The sequence below is a fragment of the Papilio machaon genome, chromosome 12 (assembly GCF_912999745.1).
Source record: "Papilio machaon chromosome 12, ilPapMach1.1, whole genome shotgun sequence".
Lineage (NCBI taxonomy): Eukaryota > Metazoa > Arthropoda > Insecta > Lepidoptera > Papilionidae > Papilio > Papilio machaon.
In genome coordinates this window covers 5724316-5743136 of record NC_059997.1, presented here as the reverse complement: position 1 = coordinate 5743136, position 18821 = coordinate 5724316, and the positions used below count along the sequence as shown (strand labels likewise).

Here is an 18821-nt window from a genome sequence, read left to right as displayed (position 1 = left end):
GGGGAATCTGGCGGTGTTCCACTTTAAGCCGTTTGAACATTTTATACACACCGAAACAACGACGCGTAACAATATCCAATAGGACGAAGCTTTTAAATGTGTCTGTACGAAAATAAAAAAAATGTGAGCCGTCATGGGACGCCTGGCAGATGTGAAATATCGTGTCTGTACAAGTAACATGCATAAAAGATAATATTATTACAGGAATTAAATATAGCCTAATGAAAAAAAAATGTGAGCCGTCATGGGACGCCTGGCAGATGTGAAACATCGTGTGTGTACAAGTAATATGCATAAAATATTAAATATTATAATTAAATAAATAAATAAATAAATAAATGATAATGATAATGATGATGATGATGATAATGATGATAATGATAATATATATATGTGTATATTATATATTTTTCCATATTAATGCCTTCATGAATAATAAAAAAATAATTAATTGAAGATAATATTAATGTAATTTATAGAATTACTAATATGATTAATATGAATATAATTAATTAAATATAAAAACAGTATAGAGTGGCGACCCGTCGCCACGGCAAGCGTCGCCACGCCAACAATTCGGTTTACAAGTGAGCCTATAGATGTTTCACATCAAAAAGGTTGGTCAGTGATACAATTGCTATCACTAATTGTATTATTATCTCGTCGTTTGCGCAACCCCTTGCTACCGTAGGTATTTGATTTTCGCGACTGTACTCACAATAACTAATTTAAAAATCTAATCACACCAATCCTTATGATACCTATGGAAAGGATGCGAATAACACTCTTTAACATCAATCATTTAATATATATAAATCATTTAATATATCAAAAGTGGATAACGATTGTTGTTTGACTAGTTTGTACTAAAATATACCTATCTTAAGTACTTACATACATACGTATGTACAAAAGCCTAATTAAGACTGGCACAAAATATTAAAACACATTTTGAATACAAATAAACTTTATATAGAAGAGAAAACCATAACCATTCTTTCTCTGCCTCTGAACCCGCCAATGGATATTTACAATTATTGGCAATGGATATTTGTTAACTTAATCAACTACTTAATTAATATTCATTTGTTTCTTCATAACAAAGTCACGTGTAGAATTTCCTGCTAAATGTTCGACCACGTGACTTGTCAGCCGAAGTAATACGCCGGTCGCCACGTGTTGGAAATAATCCAGCGATATTCACTTCGCTAAATACGTAACCAAACTATATTTAGTACAATAATTTAACAATTAAGTCACGGAATATAATAATCTTGCAAATACATAGTAATTTCTCGCTATTATTACGCAGTGAGCAAAGTAAATTTGTGAAATGTATAACTACGCAAGATTTATGACGATTTTAGTATATCAATCAGATATCTCGCATTTAACTTTAAGTATAACACCAAAATTATCCTTAACAACAATGAAATCCGCTAGATCATGAGAAATATAGGTCTTATTTTAGTACTCTTTCACTTCCTACCGTTTTCTTATAAGGAAAAGATGAGCAGAGAAAGTAGATTTGACGGAGGAGGGAATGCATAGTAATGGGCAAATATTCTCTTTTTGTGCGTCCCTTCCTGCGTCGATTAGAGGTTGACAACGCATCTAAAATTGCGGATATCTATAGACAGTGGTCGCTTTGATACTCGGGCGAATTCAGGTGGCCGCTCGTTCATTTGCCTCACCTTATGATATAAAAAAATATATATCTATAAGCGTATGTACTTGGGGAAGTAGTAAGTAACTAATTACGACGATCATAATAATTACATTACTCACTAACACCCATGTTAGAAACGACTAATTGAATTAAATGTTATTTATTAAACATTGTCAATGCTAGATATAATTTTACTCCTCATAACATCTGTAGTTAGCCACATACTGGTCTACCGCTCTGCTAGTCTACTAGTCTATTTGTTTACAATAGATCGTCATCATGCCTTCAGGAGTTATTTTTATAGTCTGCATTCCTTCCAGCAATTACGAACACATTATAAAGTTCGGTAAACCAAAAGATATTGTTTCAATAGATAAATCTCCATCCTACAAACAATGCCGACTACAAGTTGAACTGAGGAATAAGAAATCTCGCAGCATACCGATACATCTGACACAAAATTATTATAACGAAGGATTCATTTCATCCTTAGAGTACATAACAGAAGATGATGAATACATAACAATGGAAAGCGTAAGTATTTTAAATAATCTTACATTTCGCATTAGTAAATAGTAAATAGATTAGTAAACTATACTATAAAACAAATATAGACAAATACAAGTCTATGGTTCAATTTTAGATATACTAAATCATACCTTTTATTTAGTATTTAATATTTGGCCACCTGAGTTAACAATCTCAGCCAAGTTGTGATATCATAGATCACATAAAAGTACATAAAATACCTACTTAATTGTAACTGTACAGATTTTACAAGAGCTTCTTAGAAAACTACGTGTTGAACATGCAGTGTGGATAGGTGACAAGATGGAGAACTACTTTCATGTTACGTTCCCTTTGCCGTCTGGAGATGCGTGTGAGACAATGTTGCACTGTCTCACCAAACTGGGTATTGGTGTGCGATGCAAATCCATCGTCAAGTAAGTATCACTTTGGTGAAATCGGATAACGATATAAGCTTGCCATACGCAGTCATGAAACTACACTAAGGAGTTCTATTACTGATCATTAACGACTATTGAGTGTGACTGGTTGGTAAACATCTTTTTTATTTGTGTCGTTTGTCAGCTAGTTTGTGAAAGTACTTATTTTTTCTTATATCCCAGTGTACTGCCGTGCAATGTTGTGCATTCTGCAGTTGATGAAGAAGACCAAGATGACGAGGCTCTGTTGTAAGTATTTTTTACAATAAACATTTATTTGCTTTGACAATTCTTCCATCAAAGCGTGTTTCTCAAATGATATCAAGTTTACTTTTATTTGTAAATGGCGTTGTGAAGATTAATATACAAACTTACATTGTATAAACGATCTAACCATGATATTAAAATCAAGTTTAAAATCCAACAGACGTAAGAACGAAGAGGCGAAGCGCTGGCGCAGCTTCGTGGAATCAATTCGGTCAAAGTTAACAGTGAAGCAAGTCGTAGATGGCGTCCGCGGCGGTGGAGAGCTGTCATTTGATTACCTCACATTAATTGTTACAGCCGAGTAAGTACCGCAAAAAACCCACAATCCTACAGAATTTAGTATGGATATGTTACCAGTGGACTTGATTAAAATGTTTTTGCTTTTGTTGTTTACCACGTATTCACAGGATTAACTGATTAACGACATACGAATTCAAAGGAAGTAGCGACTCAGTATTAGTTACTTTGAGATTGTACATCGCTAGAATTGATAATGTATAAGTTTTCTCTTAGATGATAAGAACTTATCGATTAGTGGAAAATTCCGTAGGTTTAAAAGTTAAGTAAGTGATACCCTTACCCTTAAGCGTTGTATAAACTTAATTGCGCGTCTTGACGAGCTTGAGTCGCCTTGACCTCGAGCGCCCTCGCTTCTAAAATAAGAAACTATTCTTTGTTTAATTTTCACCCACTGCTATAAGAATGAAGATCACGTTCACTAAATTAATACTAAATGATGTTTAGTTTTAAATATACTTACTTTCTATTTATGTTTTAGGAATTTAGTAGACAATAAATGGATTTAAAATGTTTTGTTCGTCATTCGAACATCGTTATTATAAAGAACTATAAACATACCTATTTTACAAAGCGACCGTTATTAATAAAAAAAATAAATTAATTAAAAACTGTTATTAATGAAATTAATATTTAAAAAAAATTGTCCTTCAAAAAGACAGAAATACTCCTTCGTTCAAACCGATTACTAGTTATCTTTCCGCTTTCAACATATTTGACTCATCCTTAAACACTTTTTCACTGTATTTTCTCCAGTTCTCTTGCAGCACTTGGCCTGGTGGAAAATAATGCTTCTAACATAGTAGCAGCGATGTTGGTATCACCTCTCATGGGGCCTGTCATGTCCATCACTTTTGGCACCATCATTGCTGACCGGAGTCTGGTGAGAAGCGGCTTCGAGAGCTTGATACTTGGAATGCTCGTGTCTTTACTGTTTGGATTTATATTTGGACTAATTCTTGGGACAACTGAAATGCCCTGGGGGTTTGGAGACTGGCCTACAGAAGAAATGAAATCACGGTGATTTTTTATTGTAATTTTATAATTGCTTTTTAATAGTTACGTGTCACGTTTAGTTTACTTTAGCCAAATAAAATCAATTTCGCGATAAATCTTCAGGCATATGATCATAACAGTATGGTAACAGCAACTGGAACATCTCCAAAATGTATCACTTTTGCAGTGGTAACGTGAGGTCTCTTTGGATGGGTGTCCTGTGGGCACTGACTTCGGGAACTGGTGTAGCGTTAGCCCTGCTGCAAGGCAGTGCTGGACCACTCATCGGCATCGCTATCTCTGCTTCTCTATTACCGCCTGTTGTTAATTGCGTAAGCAAGATCCTTAAACCATTTTCCTGTTCTGCGCGTTTTCAAGCAAATTTTAATCTTCATAGACCCTTCGGAATACACTTATTCAAATAAAACGAAATGACTTAAAGTTACATTTTATTTTCCGCAAAATTAAAACGATAAGTAAACAAATATTCGTTAAAATTGTTTTTATTGGTTATGTTTTTTTAATTAATGAACGACTTTCTGTTGATATTAAAAAATAAAAATACTTGGAGATTAAACTTCATATTTATTCTTCATAGATAATTCTCCAGACTTGCTTTGTTCCCGAAATATATATTTTCCGTATTCACAACAATATCGAACATTGAAGTATGTGAAATATTTTTCATTATGTCCAGGGCTTGTACTGGTCGCTGGCATGTATATGGTTATTGTATCCCAACACGAAAATACCTCACATAAAAGGGGAGCCATATTACGGCAATTCGTCATACGTGCCGTTATATCACGACTACATTCCTATAGAATTTGCTGTTAATGGTAAGTGTATGAATGCTAATTATTTAAGATATGTCTTTCTGAATATACAATGTATGTAATGTAGTGCTTAATAGATATCGTTGGTCGTAGCGTTGCCAGGCGTCCGGATAAAGCCGGACATAGGTAGGCTTTTTGATTGCGTGTCCGGCCAAAATAAACGGTGTCCGAGTTGTCCGGCTTTTGTTAGGCTTTTTACATTTTCCAAACGAGAGTGTACCTATTAATACTGAGACAAAATTCTAAATAATACAGGGTGTCCAACCTTCCTACCCAAATGTCCGGCCAAACTGGCTGGTCTGTCCGGCTAGTAGGTTTAGCGACCTGACAACCGTAGTTGGTCGTTGTATGTACGTGCTTTCTCCGAAATGTGAAAATAAGCTTTAACACTTGGCTATATTAAGAACATCTCTGGAATACGGTTAGTGAACCTAATAATCCTGAACGCTGTGAAGATTTAATTGCACAATGTTGATCAGTACGTAAATATTATAACAACATACTTTGAATATGTATAAAAAATTGTTTCCAGGCATTGTTAGCTGCTGTCTTACTATCGTGAATGTCATATGTATATTCATAACAGCGATAATGTTCCTGAAGATCAAAGAGGTGGCAGCACCCTACACTTCTACCCCAGATCTGCGACGCTTTTGGCAGCAAGACATCAAAGTAGCGCGCGATGCTAACAGAGCTAATCTACAAACCGAGGAAGATGAACGTGTCGAGTAATTTAACACCTCATTTATACAAACATGTTACATTATCACAGTTTGATGATAACTATAATTTTATTCAGTTATTTGCCTTTTTAATTGGTAATGACGTCACGTAAAGATAAATTCAAGTGACGTCACAAAATACATAAAATGTTTTAAGTGATTTCTAAAGATTCCGAAGCCTTTTTCTCGTACACCCCTTTCGAAGTTTTACTGGTTTCAAAGAACCCCTGCTGCTACTTTTCATTTTAAAATTGTGAAAAAAAATCAGCTCGAGTTACGCAATAACTTAGCGGTCCCTGAGTCTATTTCTGTTATTAAATGTACACCGAGAGGTTCTCTTCGTGACCAATACAAGACTTTGAGTAATAATGCTTTTACATTTTTGCTTCTCTACTGAATCAATTTTTAGGTTGGTTCTCGAAGATCTCAATGAGACTGCCGATGCTGACGTCAAAGAAAAACTAGAAGCAGCGGTAAAAGAAGCCTTGGACGACGACACTTATAGGAAAGTAAAGCGCATGAGCTATCAAAGTCATAATGCCGATGAGGTAAATTTTTACTACGATAAAAGATCAATCATCAAGGCTCATTGGGTACCTGGCTAATACGCGTATAAAAAAAATCGCCTTCATCAAACAAACAGTCATCGATCATTCCGTTTCCAAAAATGCGTTCCGTATTTAAAGTCGTGCCCCGCATATCATAATATTAGGTCCTTACATATGAAATTGTAATAATTAATTAATTATAATTTCATATGTAAGGACCTAATATCTATCAACTAGTAACTTTTGTTGCAGGTTTTTCGCACTATTGGTCTTCAATCACGTACTGGCTCTTTACGATCCAGTATGATAAATTCCGGCATGAGCACGCCGTTGCAAACGATCAAAGAGAGTGGTAATGCAAATGACATTGAGGCGTTAGACAAATTACTCTCATCTCTTCTCGGTCTTAGAGAAAGTAGAGCTAGATCGTTTCGTTCAAACCACGGAACACCAACAATTAGCAGAGTATCTTCATTCTTGAATAAACAAAAGGGCACTCAAGAATCCTGGCCAGAAAGAATATTCCAAGATAACATTGTCCGTAATGTAATCAACAATATTAAGTCTAAAAGGAACTCTCCAGTTGAAGAACCATTTCTAACTCCAAATTGAAGTGGGTATATAAATTGAAAAACGTTTAACATGAATAAATTAATATTTTATTAATTGTAGCACCATAATATACAATCATATTACAATAGGAAATGTTTCAAAACATTTATCACAGCATAGCTCTTTTACACGTCAATAAACTCAAATTGGAAAATATCCAAATAAGTTTATAATTATAAAACAAAATTGATATTGTGTACAACTATTTTTTATATGTCACTGTACTAAATGTATTATATCAATGTGTTTCCTTTAATTTTAAATCAGTAGAAACAGATTTTAATTGTTTACTATGCTTTACTTGTGAGGTATACACATCATATCCTAATGATATAGTATTATCATACAATACTCTAAATCGGGTCGGCAAAAAATAGAAATTAATAAGTTGCGCCGGCGGCCAAACCATCCACTCGGCTCTATACAATGTTACAAATTTATCTTTAACTTCTTCTTTAAAATTTTCTAACGGATTATCTTCAAAAATGGCAACACTACCAAAGAACGTAGTTATCATGATTGGTGAAAATATTAATTGATCTAACAATAGCTTCTTAATTACCATATCTGTTGTTTTACCTATTATAATTTTATCTAATATTTTATACCAATGATGACATAGGACACCAACTGCAGCACCAGAAAATGCCATGTGCATGGTCCTTTTAAAGTCATAATTATTTTGTTCTTTAGTATATATTTCATACGATTGTTGTAACAAATCACCAACTGATGATAAGCTTACAGATATTGTTACATTTGTGTAAAATAAATATTTGTCACTAAACGCTACTTTTACTGTTCTCCTTAAATATGAAATGGGTTGTGATCTGCGAAGATTGGAAGCTAGTTTCCTCCACGTTACACCCAACTGTTGCATATTATGTAATCTGAAAAGAAAATTCCTAATAAGTAAATACATTAAAACAAACACATATTTCATCTTAACAATTTATTCACTCAATAATATTTATGTAACAAAAATTTACATTAAAATTTATTTTTCAATTCAAATATCACTTTTCAGGATGAGATTTTATTTTATGTTTAATATGAGAGGTATATATATCATAGCCAAGTGATATAGTACTATCATATAAAACTCTGTATTTAGTAGGTAAAAAATAAAAATTAATAATCTGTGCAGGTGGCCAGACAAACCATTCTGCTTTGTATAATGTCCAAAATTTTGATTGTACTTCATGTGTAAAACTTTCTAAAGGATTCTCTTCTAATATAGCTACTGTAGCAAAAAAAGAAAATATAATTAAAGGTGAACATATAAATTGGTCGAGCAAAAGTTTTTTAATAACCATTTCTAGGGACTTTCCAATTATCACTTTATCAAGAAAAATATACCAGTGATGGCAAATTACACCTGCTGTTAAACCAGTTATTGCCATTTGGGAGGTTCTATGAAAATCATAATAAACATCCTTTTCACCATACATTTGGTAACTTTGTTCCAATAAATCCCCTACTGCAGAAATGCTCATAGATAATAACACATTAGTATAAAATAAGTTTTTCCCGCCAAATGCTACTTGAACATAACTGTAACTTTTAGCAAACAACTTTCTAAAAACCATCAGAAATCTAAAACAAAAAATGAGGTTAGGTTTATCTTAATATTTAAAAATTTACTTCTAAAGTCAGTTATATTAGCCAATTTTTTAATAATATGTTCAGAAATGTATGGTTATTTACAGCGGTGATTTTCTTGACAGTTTATCATTAAATTAATGAAATTATTAGATAATAAATTTATGAAAGCATTGTGTAACAAATTTATAAAAGGTTATAAAAGGGTCTGAAAATTAAAAAGGAGTTCCTGAATAATTATTTGCCATATATTGTATTTAAATATAAATTGTTTAATGTTTACTCACGTGAAAAATTTGCAGTATACGAGGAGGTTAATTCAAATTTAATTGATTACAGCAAAATTAGTTGGTTTTAAATTTTTTACTCAAAAAATATTCAGTTAATATTATAATTAAAACTTTACTATACATCAACATAATGTCTAATTAAACTTCCCTATCCTACGGCCTCTCTTAGTTATTAGAAACATATTTATTTCGTTTTACTAGAGCTTGAATTCCTATTCCATAGCCATTAGCCATAGCAATTTCTGATTATGACGTTTATGTATACCGTCAAAGAACAACTATACGCAATATTATTTTATTTATTTTAATTTTAATTATCAAACTTATCTAATTTTATTTTATATTTATTTAAATTTAAATTAAATTTTTTGATCCCACAGTCAAATTATTTTATATAATTTGATGGGACATAGTTCTATTTTAGGTTATCATTGTATTGTAAATAAATAAATAAATAATAAGAAGAGGCTTGTTCGGATTTCCCAGGAAAATATAATACTTAACACCTTGCCTTGTTGCGGAAAACCCACGGAACTAATTTCTTGTCGTGGCAACGGCAAATTTTATTAAAAAGAAAAAATCCTTGCCATGCCGTATTTTAGGCCGCAGAAATAAAATATATAGGCCATTAACGTAGAATAAATCTAATAGTAGATTTAAGTTTAAAATTACATTAGTAAAAACACATATATTCCTGTTCAAGCAAACTTGAAAATTAAGCTCAACTCATATTTCCTCTTTGATCAAGTTCTGTCAGACAAGTGTCCCAAAGTGTCAATCAAGTTAATGTCAAACATCAAGTACAAGCATCAATCGAGAGTGTATTGAAATATTGAAATTGATAATTTTTTATTGTTTATAATTTGGTATAGCCATATCGTGAAATCAAAAAGCATTAAAAATGTCTATTCAAGGTGAGTTAGTATAAGTAATTCTGTTAAACATTTGACTTCGCTTTCAATCACTAACAACAATATTTGTGATGTATATATCCACAATTACAGATAAATTAACGGTGGACAAGCAAGCAATGAAGAATCGAGCTACAGCTCATCTTCGTATTTACGTCGGTGGGATAACTGAGAGAGCTACGTTGGAAGAATTATATGAACACTTTTCGCCATTCGGACAAATAACTGGATTAATTTTTAACAGATCATTTGGATTTGTACAATTTGAAAACGAAGCCAGTGCTCAAGAAGCTATTGCTAAGGGAGATGGTAGTATATTTCAAGGAAAATCTCTATGTGTAAGAGCAGCATTGGCCGATAGACAAAGGTAATTAAGTACTTTTTTTAATGTGGTATATATAAATTACAACAATTGCACAAACACAATGTTGCATACAAATTTAATTTATTATATTAATTACCTTACGATTTGGAAAACCCAAACCGTTCTGAGTTGAATTAGGCACTTAAACTTTCAAAAGTTTTGCATAAATAAATAAAGTTTATTTTCTGTTTGAATTGGGCTATGTGTCAAAGGAGTGAGTTCTATTGAAACTTACATCATTTCAGTAATTATTAAGTTTATCTGAAACAACAATGATACCTTTTCACATTAGGTTAAATTAACGTTTTATATATTTTTACATATAGAAGGGAAACAGACTTTACTCCAGCCTCAAATATAGAAAATACACCTTCAAATGACAACTATACACCTAAGGAAGGAAATAATGAACAATCAAAGAGCAATAACTATAGCAACTATGGAGACCAGAGACAGTCAAGTACAGGTATAATTTTTTACTTATGAGTACAAACCATTCTAACATGCTCAGTATGCCAGAGTTTGAGCCTGCATAAGAAAATGAAGTGCATAATAAAAAATTTAAAATTTCCTGAGATATTGTATATTACGAGACATTGTGCTAATGAAGATAGGCAACAACAAGCTTAAAATTGAAGAGTCAATATGGATTTCTGATTGTGTCAAGGGTTCAAATCTGGCCATTCTGTCTGTGACAAACAATATCCTAGCACAAACCTAGAGCTTAGTTAGAATGGTAAAAAAAATGTTATTAAATATTTTAGTAAATTAATAAAAATCTGCTAATAAATAACTAAACTCTTAAATCAAGATTATAGAGAGGAAGAGACAGATGAAGCTTACGGAAAAGGTTATGGAGAAGGGTATGATGCGAATGAACCTCGTGGGCAACGCGAGGTACGTGAATCTCGTGAGCAGCGTGAGGTACGTGAATCCCGTGAGCCACGTGAATCCCGTGAACCGCGAGGTGGTATGCGCGGTCGCGGGGGACCACGGGGAAGGGGAAAAGCACGCGGAAGTGTCCCCAGTTACCGTGACCGCACACCTGTTAATCCTAGAGGTAAATAATATCTATGTATTTGCAACCATAAATTTACATAGTTGATAATCAATTGTGTGTAGTTAGAATTAATATGGAATGTAAAATTGATTTTTGTACTTTAATACCCAATATTACTTTAATGCACCAAAAACTCCACTATCAAAGTGACAACGTAAAAATTTTGCACTTAGATTGTTAAAACTTGGAATTTGCTTTAAAAATTCCAATGTAATCACAAGTGACATATCTGGACAGTATACATAAGTTTAATTTAATAGGTGGTGAGTGGCCAGAGAGAACTAGCTTCGAGAGGTATCCGCCGCCAGATTATAGTAGAACTTTACCTATCACAGAACGGAATGACTGCGAGATTATCGTAGTCTCGAAAGCGCTTACGTAAGTGTCTCATAATTTAATTAATATTTTAAAATGACAATTTCTTCCAAACTAATACAACTAGATTTATGAAATAAAAAACCATTTAATAGAAAATTCTATCTGTTTTAAATCTAATGGTTACGAGATACATGAGTAAAGGCTTTAATTTAAAAAAAAAACATACATATATAAAAACTGGTCAGAACACTCAAACAATATTTTAAAGTAATATATGTTTATTTGCTTAAAGACGTAATAATGAGAGTTCTGCGGCGCTGTATATATGTAACTTTATTCATTGAAAGGTGTCTTTTTTACAGGGAATATGCTGAATACATAGAAAGTAGACTGAAACGTCTAGGCATTGTGGTGGACCTGCTATTTCCCATGGAGGATGTACCAATTGGCAAAGTGCTGGGCAACATTGCCTCCCGTGGCTGTCTCTATGCCATTCTGGTGATGCCACAGAATGAGGAAAACAAATCTTTGACATTGACATTCTTACATGGATTACCACAAGGTATGTCAAAATGTTTTATGTAACTAGTGCTTAGACATTTTTATTATCTAGGTTAAAGTTGGATGAACAATTCTATACATACACTAGCGGTGGCCCTTGACTTCCTCAGCGCAGAATTTATAAAAAAAAGTTGCCTATAATCTTTAGTCCATCAAGTCCCATAAAATAGGTCCAGCTGTTCTGGAGATTGCCCAGAATAAACACAGCCTTGCTGACAGATGTACAGACAGACAAAATTGTTAAAATTGTCTTTTTGTTATTCGCTACACAAATACGTGTGTACGAAATATCACTTTTTTTCGATTAAACATACAAACACTACAATTTTATTGATATCTATAGGTGTATCCTAATTGTATGTAATACCTAATTATTTGTACATTATTGTTTTTCATATCTACCCTATCATAAGGAGGCTATCATTTTGTGTAGTAAACATAGCCGCATCAGTGTAAATAAACTCACGACTCCATATAAAAGACAAGGGTGACAAAGAGTGGGTCGTTGTGAATTAGATATTGGGTTTAAACAGGTTTTATTCTAGAAGCTTCGATATGGAATGTGACGTCACAAATGTGTATGTCGCAGAGCACCGCAACATGCCGCTGGAGGACGCGCTGCAGCTGCTGTCGCGCAACTTCCAGGAGGTGCAGCAGGGCGGGTCTGCGGGCCGCGAGGCGGTGTACGCGCTGCTGGGTCAGCTCGCCGACGGCCGCTCGCTCACCGTGCTGCAGTACGACAAGGTCATTGAATACCTCCAGGTCAGTTCTACTCTCGCTCTCTGAGATTGGTCTGTCATCTGTCAAAGGTTATACGTCATTCTAGCGTTTAAAAATTATGTGTTTATTTTTTTCATTTTTAGTTATAAATAATTTATATTAGTTCTAATTAAATATCTTAAAAAATTACTTATGTAAAAAAAATTAGGTGAAATTTGACGATTCTGAAGCAACGAATTCCGTCAACACATTTCGTCCTACATTTCACAGATTACTTTGTACTTTGGAATTTTAAAAAAGTTTTTTATTCAGCTATGGTATATTTAGTGCTACTGACACTCTTGATGAGCAAAAGAAAGTTTTTCTTCTCATTGAAATAGCTCTTGTACTAATAATAACTGATGTAGCTCTCAATTTATCGTCAGTCACTCTGTGGTTTTGTCCTAAAGTATCTATTAATGTCTTTGTTTCTAACTTGTCTATAAACTATATAGTATTTTTAAAGTTGTACTTACTTGAAAATAAGTGCTAAGAGAAATTACAGCCATAATATACTTTCAGGACCGTAAGGAGCATCAGATCAAAATCGAATTGGGTGAACCAATGACTACAACGACCAATAGCAAAGCCCAAAATGAGTTACAACAGAGGATCTTGAGCATACTCAATGAGAAGAAAGTTTTGCCACCAAAAGATCCCTCCCCTGTGCCTGCGCCCGCACCCGTCGCTCCCTCCTCACAAGATGTACAGAATAAATTCCTCAATGACCCAACACTGCGGAAAGCTTTAAATTCAATATTGCAAAAATATACCTAGATGTAAGTTACTTGTATTTAAGTGATTATCTTTAACTAAAAAAAAAAACATTCATTCTATTTCTTATAATGTACGTAAGTACAATATAAAGTTTGACCACATATGAGTTTTATTTCAATTATTCTGTTCTTTGAAAGAAAGGAAATTTATAAATTCTTAATTCAATTCAAACTAAATCAGTAATATTCTTATTTCTTTTTTAAATTATGTTTAGACGAGTAATCACAGAAAAATGATGCAAGTGCTAAGATTCAGCTTTACCTGAATAATATAAGGCGCCTATATAATTAATAATTGTACAAACAAAACTTCATGTTTTTTTATTCTAATTTGTTTTCTGATCCGACTCAACAATACCTTACATCGTAAAGACTACAAGTTTTATAAAAATGAAAATTCATTATAGAACAATGTTATTTTCAAAAACTCATGACAATCCATTGAAATGAAACAACAATTTGCAATGTAGAATGATTTTTATAAGTTCACATATAGTTGTGTCTAAACATGTCTTCACAGAGCTAGCAGTTCATTGGTGATTTAAACAGACAAATGGTGCTATAGTTAATTTGTTTGTACATTCATACGACACGAAAATAATTACATTTATATTCTAATTCTAACTTCATGCCATATTTCGCACATAATTATTATCAGTGCCGTGATAATTTTGTATTTTATATCTAACACATTTATTGAGTAATGTTTAAATAAAGCGAGGAAATTTTATACTTCTTATTGCAAAAATTTCCTTTCAGATACTTTGAAGGCTAATTTTAGGAAATTTATTAGAGACATGATTGAAAAAGATCTCAGTTAACACCGCCAGCGGCTAAATAAACTACTGTTGGAATTCACTTTCTTAATTTATTGTACATATATTTTGTATATTGTTAAAAATGATCCAAGAAAATAATTAGCATTAGAAATTTTGTATGGCATAAAAAATTATTATAATACCGATTTAATATTAGGATAAATATCATTTACATATTAAATTCAAACTCTCCATTGAGATCATTCTCGCGTTTTTGGGCATCAATGGCTTCAAGTTTTACATTCAATCGTTTATCATTTTAATAGTTAGCTATACAAGATATATACTAGAACAACATTAGGAATATCCACATCTTACTCTATATAAACAAATCCACATACATCCTTAGTACTACACTGACCGAATGCCAGTTTGCACCTATCAAAATCTATATAGTAACATTTGGAAGAATTTGGTGTCAGTCAAGAATTCGATAGGTGTACGCAATTATATATATACATATCATCAGTCAAATTTGACTCCGTCGCCTTCTTCCGCAAGCGAATTTTGAATAACCCAGTCCCGCGATCGTCTACAATTTCCATACTTAGGTCGCTCTCTCCGGCGTGTCCTCTTGTTTTGATGGGTCGAAGCCTTCCTTAATATGCCCACCCGTTCCTTTCGGATCCAAATCTGTCGCCCAGCTAAAGTGCATCAAAGCCATATGAGGGTTGCCTATTTTATTGTAAGCTTTGCCGAGTAAATAATAAACTAACGACTCTCTCGGTGCAATGTTCTTCAGATGAGATAAGTCGTCTATTGCATCGTCCGGCCTTCCCGCACGCAACAACACGGATGCCCGATGGAACCGACACAGCGGGTTTTCTGTGTCCAAAGCGACGGCGCGTTCTAAAGTAGCGAGCGCACGATCCATTTTTCCTAAGGCTGCTTGTGCCACTCCCAGCTGACATCTCAGTACACCCGAGTGTGGATGTATAGCCAAAGCTCGCCGTATGTGCACCTCAGATGCTTTCCATCGTTCTTGGCGAGCGTACACGGTCGCGATACCGAACCACGCTACGTAATTGCGAGGATCGATGCTGACCGCTGTTCTGAAGCTTGCGAGGGCCTTGTCTGTTTCCTCGGCCGCCGCGTATTCGTGTCCGAGTAAAGCGTGAGCGTAAGCCGCATCCGGATTGATCTGTACAGCTCTCTTAAAGAATTTCAACGCAGTCTCGCGCTCTTTGTGAAGAGAAAAGCAGTTGCCGGCGGCCAGCCAGGCGATCGAGTCATTTCTATCTAATTCTACCAGTTCTTGTGCTAAAGCGGATAATTGAGCCTCACGTTGTAGATGCCATAAACATGTGCTGTATATGTCCATTCCTTCCGTACGGTTCGGATGCTGTTTTCTAATCTCTGCAAACACCTTAGCGGCCATTTCATATTGCGCTAGTTCGTAATGAGCACGAGCAATCATCGTCTGCACCCAGGGCGACGCAAGCTGTTTACTCGGTATTTCTTGGAAGAGTTTTATAGCGTTTTTACAATCTAAAAATGACAGAGCTTTGTAAGCCTCACCTAATTCTTTTAATAAATTTAACAAAGCTACAGCATTGGAGTTCTTTGGCGTGATAGCTGGTGTTACCGTCTCTATACTTTTGGCCCTTTCGTTGGTTTCTACCGGATTTGATTTAATGTTTTTAGCTGTCCTCTGTTTACTTTTTCTCGAGGGGCTTTTAGGAGCTACAAATTTTCTACTTGGCGATTTATTGTTTTCCTTAACAGAGTAGCTACTATTATTATTGCTGAACAGTCTGGAGGAGCGGCGCGGGGCGGGGCCGAGCGTACAGCGCGGCGCCGGACTGAACACGGCGTCCTTCAGCTGTCCCATTTGTGCTCGCAGTGAATTAACTATCTTAGGTAAAGCTTTCTGCTCATTGGAGTCAGTTAATGTTGGCGTGTATAAAACGGGAGATTCGTCCATCGGTAACATACCAAATGATGGTGAGAATGGAATCGGTGCCATTCCGCTGAACACGCTGTGCATGCGTTTGACTGGAGCCTGGGGCTCCGGTGTGATGCTTGTGGACATTATCATAGGTGTTTTTGATGACATATTATTAGGAGTTACATTAGTGTTCAAGCTAGTATTATTAGGAATGTTGCTATTAACAAAGGAAATGTTTTCCGAATTGCTGACTAGATTCACTAAAGTTGATACACCAAATGAAAAGTCGGTGTTGCTATGGTGGAACACTTGGTGGGGCTCCACTTTCTCACCCATGTTACATAATTGTGCAAATGATTTCCACATGAATGGATTCAATGATAGTGCTTTACGGTGGGCATCCGCTGCTTTATTTCTTCTCTCTGTGATGTTATAAATCTTGGCCAGGAGCTGTAGCGCATATGGAGCTTGTTCACCAAACTCTGAAGCAACAATATCCATGTTTGTGCCCAATATGACTTCGGCATCTTTGTACCTGGAACAAAAATAATAATATGTTATAGACATGATAGTGTCAACAATGTTAACCTAGGGTTTTAACCACTTTATCTTTTCTTATAAGTGATTACATATGCATTTTCTTCTCCCAGAATTGATTTATAAAGAACAAACTATCATTATTGGCACATAATGTGCCATTGATTAAATTAAATCCTACTCCTTAATCTGAATTAACTTAATGAAGTGTTTAAGATAATTTTACATATTTCTCAGGAAGAAATTACAATCAAGTAACCAAAGAAAATCACAAAGGTTCATTCAGAGAATCATTAAGCTTTCTTATCTTTTATACTTCACATACATAAATGGTCAACAATCACAACAATATGCTTTTGTATATCTTACTAATATGCCATTATAAATGAGAGTTTCAATGGATGGATGGATTTTTGTTAGAAGGTATCTTGAGAATGACAAAAGGAACCTTGATGAAATTTAACACAGATGTAGAACATAGTCTGGCAGAACACCTAGCCTATTTATTATTAACTAGCTTTTACCCGCGACTCCGTCCGCGCGGAATAAACAATAAAATAGAAAACGGGGTAAAAATTATCCTATGTCCGTTTCCTGGTTCTAAGCTACCTGCCCACCAATTTTCAGTCAAATCGATTCAGCTGTTCTTGAGTTATAAATAGTGTAACTAACACGACTTTCTTTTATATATATAGATTTTTAATTTGGCATCGACAGAGTCGAGGGCGACAACTAGTACTAGTATAAATACTGAAAAAAAAAAATTATTTTGGAAATCAATTTGGAACTTTTTGATAAAAGATTTAACTGCATATTTCACACAACAGAGAGAGGAGTTAGAGGGTCTGTGTGTGTAATATTGAGAAAAAAATTCAAATTTTGTAAACACAAAAGTCATTTTTTTAATTTTTCATCTCTACAGAGAAGGTAGCTGATACAAGAGAGCATATTATAGGCTATTTAAATTCTGCACTGATGAAGTTACCAGCGGCCTTTGTAAATATAAATAAGCAGTATCATAAATTTCAATCTCAATCTTATATTTAAATCTAATGGGAAATCAATTAAAATGGTAATAAATATTAAAGTAAATTTTAACAATTAGTGACCTCTTTTATTTTTATTCACACAATGAAAGTACCATACTGCAAAAATGTAATTAATTTTCAAAAAAACTTGTTTTAATCAAACTTAATACAATCATCACAGATATTAAATTAAATAAGACTATTTTATAAAAAACATATGACTAATATAGGAACTACAACTAAACCTATGTTAAGGAGTATAATAGAACTGGAGTTTTAATTACAAGGGTAGACAATAAAACAAAATTACTTACGATTTTAATTCTATAGCGCATTTAGCGAGAAGAAATCTAGATTGTGGTAACGTCAATGATATAGTTTGTAATAAATGATGAGCCTCATTTACACGTCCAGCTCTGTAGTAACAGGTACCCAATAAAAACGCTGTTTCTTCTGATGCAACTGCAATAAATAATTGAAATCATTTATCCTATACGCTTAATTATTTACATGATTATTATTTTTTTAATTACGAAAGACAAATATATTGATTAGAAACTAACGACATTAAATTGAGGGTAAAAAATTGTCTCTATTACCTTCAGCGTGTAGTCTCTCAGCCAAAAATATAGCATTGTCGTATTCATAATTGTTGAGACAATCCCAAACGATTACCTGTAGGTGTTAAAAAAATTATTTTGAAAAGAATTCGATGCAAAAATTTACAGTGAGTGTCATAGGTTTGGTCACCACAACGTTTACCTGAATAGGATCTTGAACAATCATTTTAATAATTAATATACACTTTTAATGATAATAATGATAAAACATCACATCGCTGGCCACTAACATTACACAGTCACACAGTAAAATATAAACGTAACTTTTACGACGGACATTTTCATTTCAGTTTGTTGATTGTCTATGGGCAGAGGGTTGTTGTTACGAAAGCGATCGTTAATTCGTAAACCCAATAGCAAATAGATTATCAATGTTCCAAATCATTGTTATTTTA

At 33.9% G+C, this 18821-nt stretch overlaps 4 protein-coding genes across 7 annotated transcripts; 2 read left to right on the top strand and 2 right to left on the bottom strand.

Annotated features, from left to right (window-relative positions):
* The first annotated feature begins 1904 nt into the window (after positions 1-1904).
* On the top strand, positions 1905-7020 carry LOC106719170. Its single transcript, XM_014513440.2, has 10 exons — positions 1905-2203; positions 2441-2613; positions 2800-2865; positions 3044-3184; positions 3937-4200; positions 4364-4508; positions 4874-5015; positions 5545-5740; positions 6144-6282; positions 6535-7020. Exons 1-10 carry the CDS (start codon positions 1949-1951, stop codon positions 6892-6894), a joined length of 1881 nt encoding a protein of 626 aa, XP_014368926.2. The 5' UTR covers positions 1905-1948; the 3' UTR covers positions 6895-7020.
* Positions 7021-7122: 102 nt separating this feature from the next.
* Positions 7123-9046, bottom strand: LOC106719148 (mpv17-like protein 2). 4 transcript variants are annotated; one of them, XM_045680272.1, is made up of 3 exons: positions 8784-9046; positions 8344-8490; positions 7123-7784 (listed from the first exon to the last, which is right to left on the bottom strand). In XM_045680272.1, the coding sequence occupies exons 2-3, from the start codon at positions 8481-8483 to the stop codon at positions 7133-7135; spliced, it is 792 nt and encodes a 263-aa protein (XP_045536228.1). In that variant the 5' UTR covers positions 8484-8490; positions 8784-9046; the 3' UTR covers positions 7123-7132. The 4 variants fall into 4 exon arrangements, with proteins under 4 accessions (XP_045536228.1, XP_045536229.1, XP_045536231.1 ...); XM_045680273.1 differs by lacking the exon at positions 8344-8490; XM_045680275.1 differs by lacking the exons at positions 8344-8490; positions 8784-9046 and adding an exon at positions 8254-8330.
* A 540-nt stretch (positions 9047-9586) lies between these two features.
* Positions 9587-13628, top strand: LOC106719132 (nuclear receptor coactivator 5). Its single transcript, XM_014513389.2, has 8 exons — positions 9587-9700; positions 9791-10064; positions 10388-10527; positions 10873-11121; positions 11382-11499; positions 11802-12001; positions 12590-12762; positions 13282-13628. Exons 1-8 carry the CDS (start codon positions 9688-9690, stop codon positions 13534-13536), a joined length of 1422 nt encoding a protein of 473 aa, XP_014368875.2. The 5' UTR covers positions 9587-9687; the 3' UTR covers positions 13537-13628.
* A 365-nt stretch (positions 13629-13993) lies between these two features.
* LOC106719210 (cell division cycle protein 27 homolog) lies at positions 13994-18726 on the bottom strand. Its single transcript, XM_014513491.2, has 4 exons — positions 18569-18726; positions 18406-18481; positions 18121-18268; positions 13994-16776 (listed from the first exon to the last, which is right to left on the bottom strand). Exons 1-4 carry the CDS (start codon positions 18590-18592, stop codon positions 14901-14903), a joined length of 2124 nt encoding a protein of 707 aa, XP_014368977.1. The 5' UTR covers positions 18593-18726; the 3' UTR covers positions 13994-14900.
* Between the last annotated feature and the right edge of the window lie 95 nt (positions 18727-18821).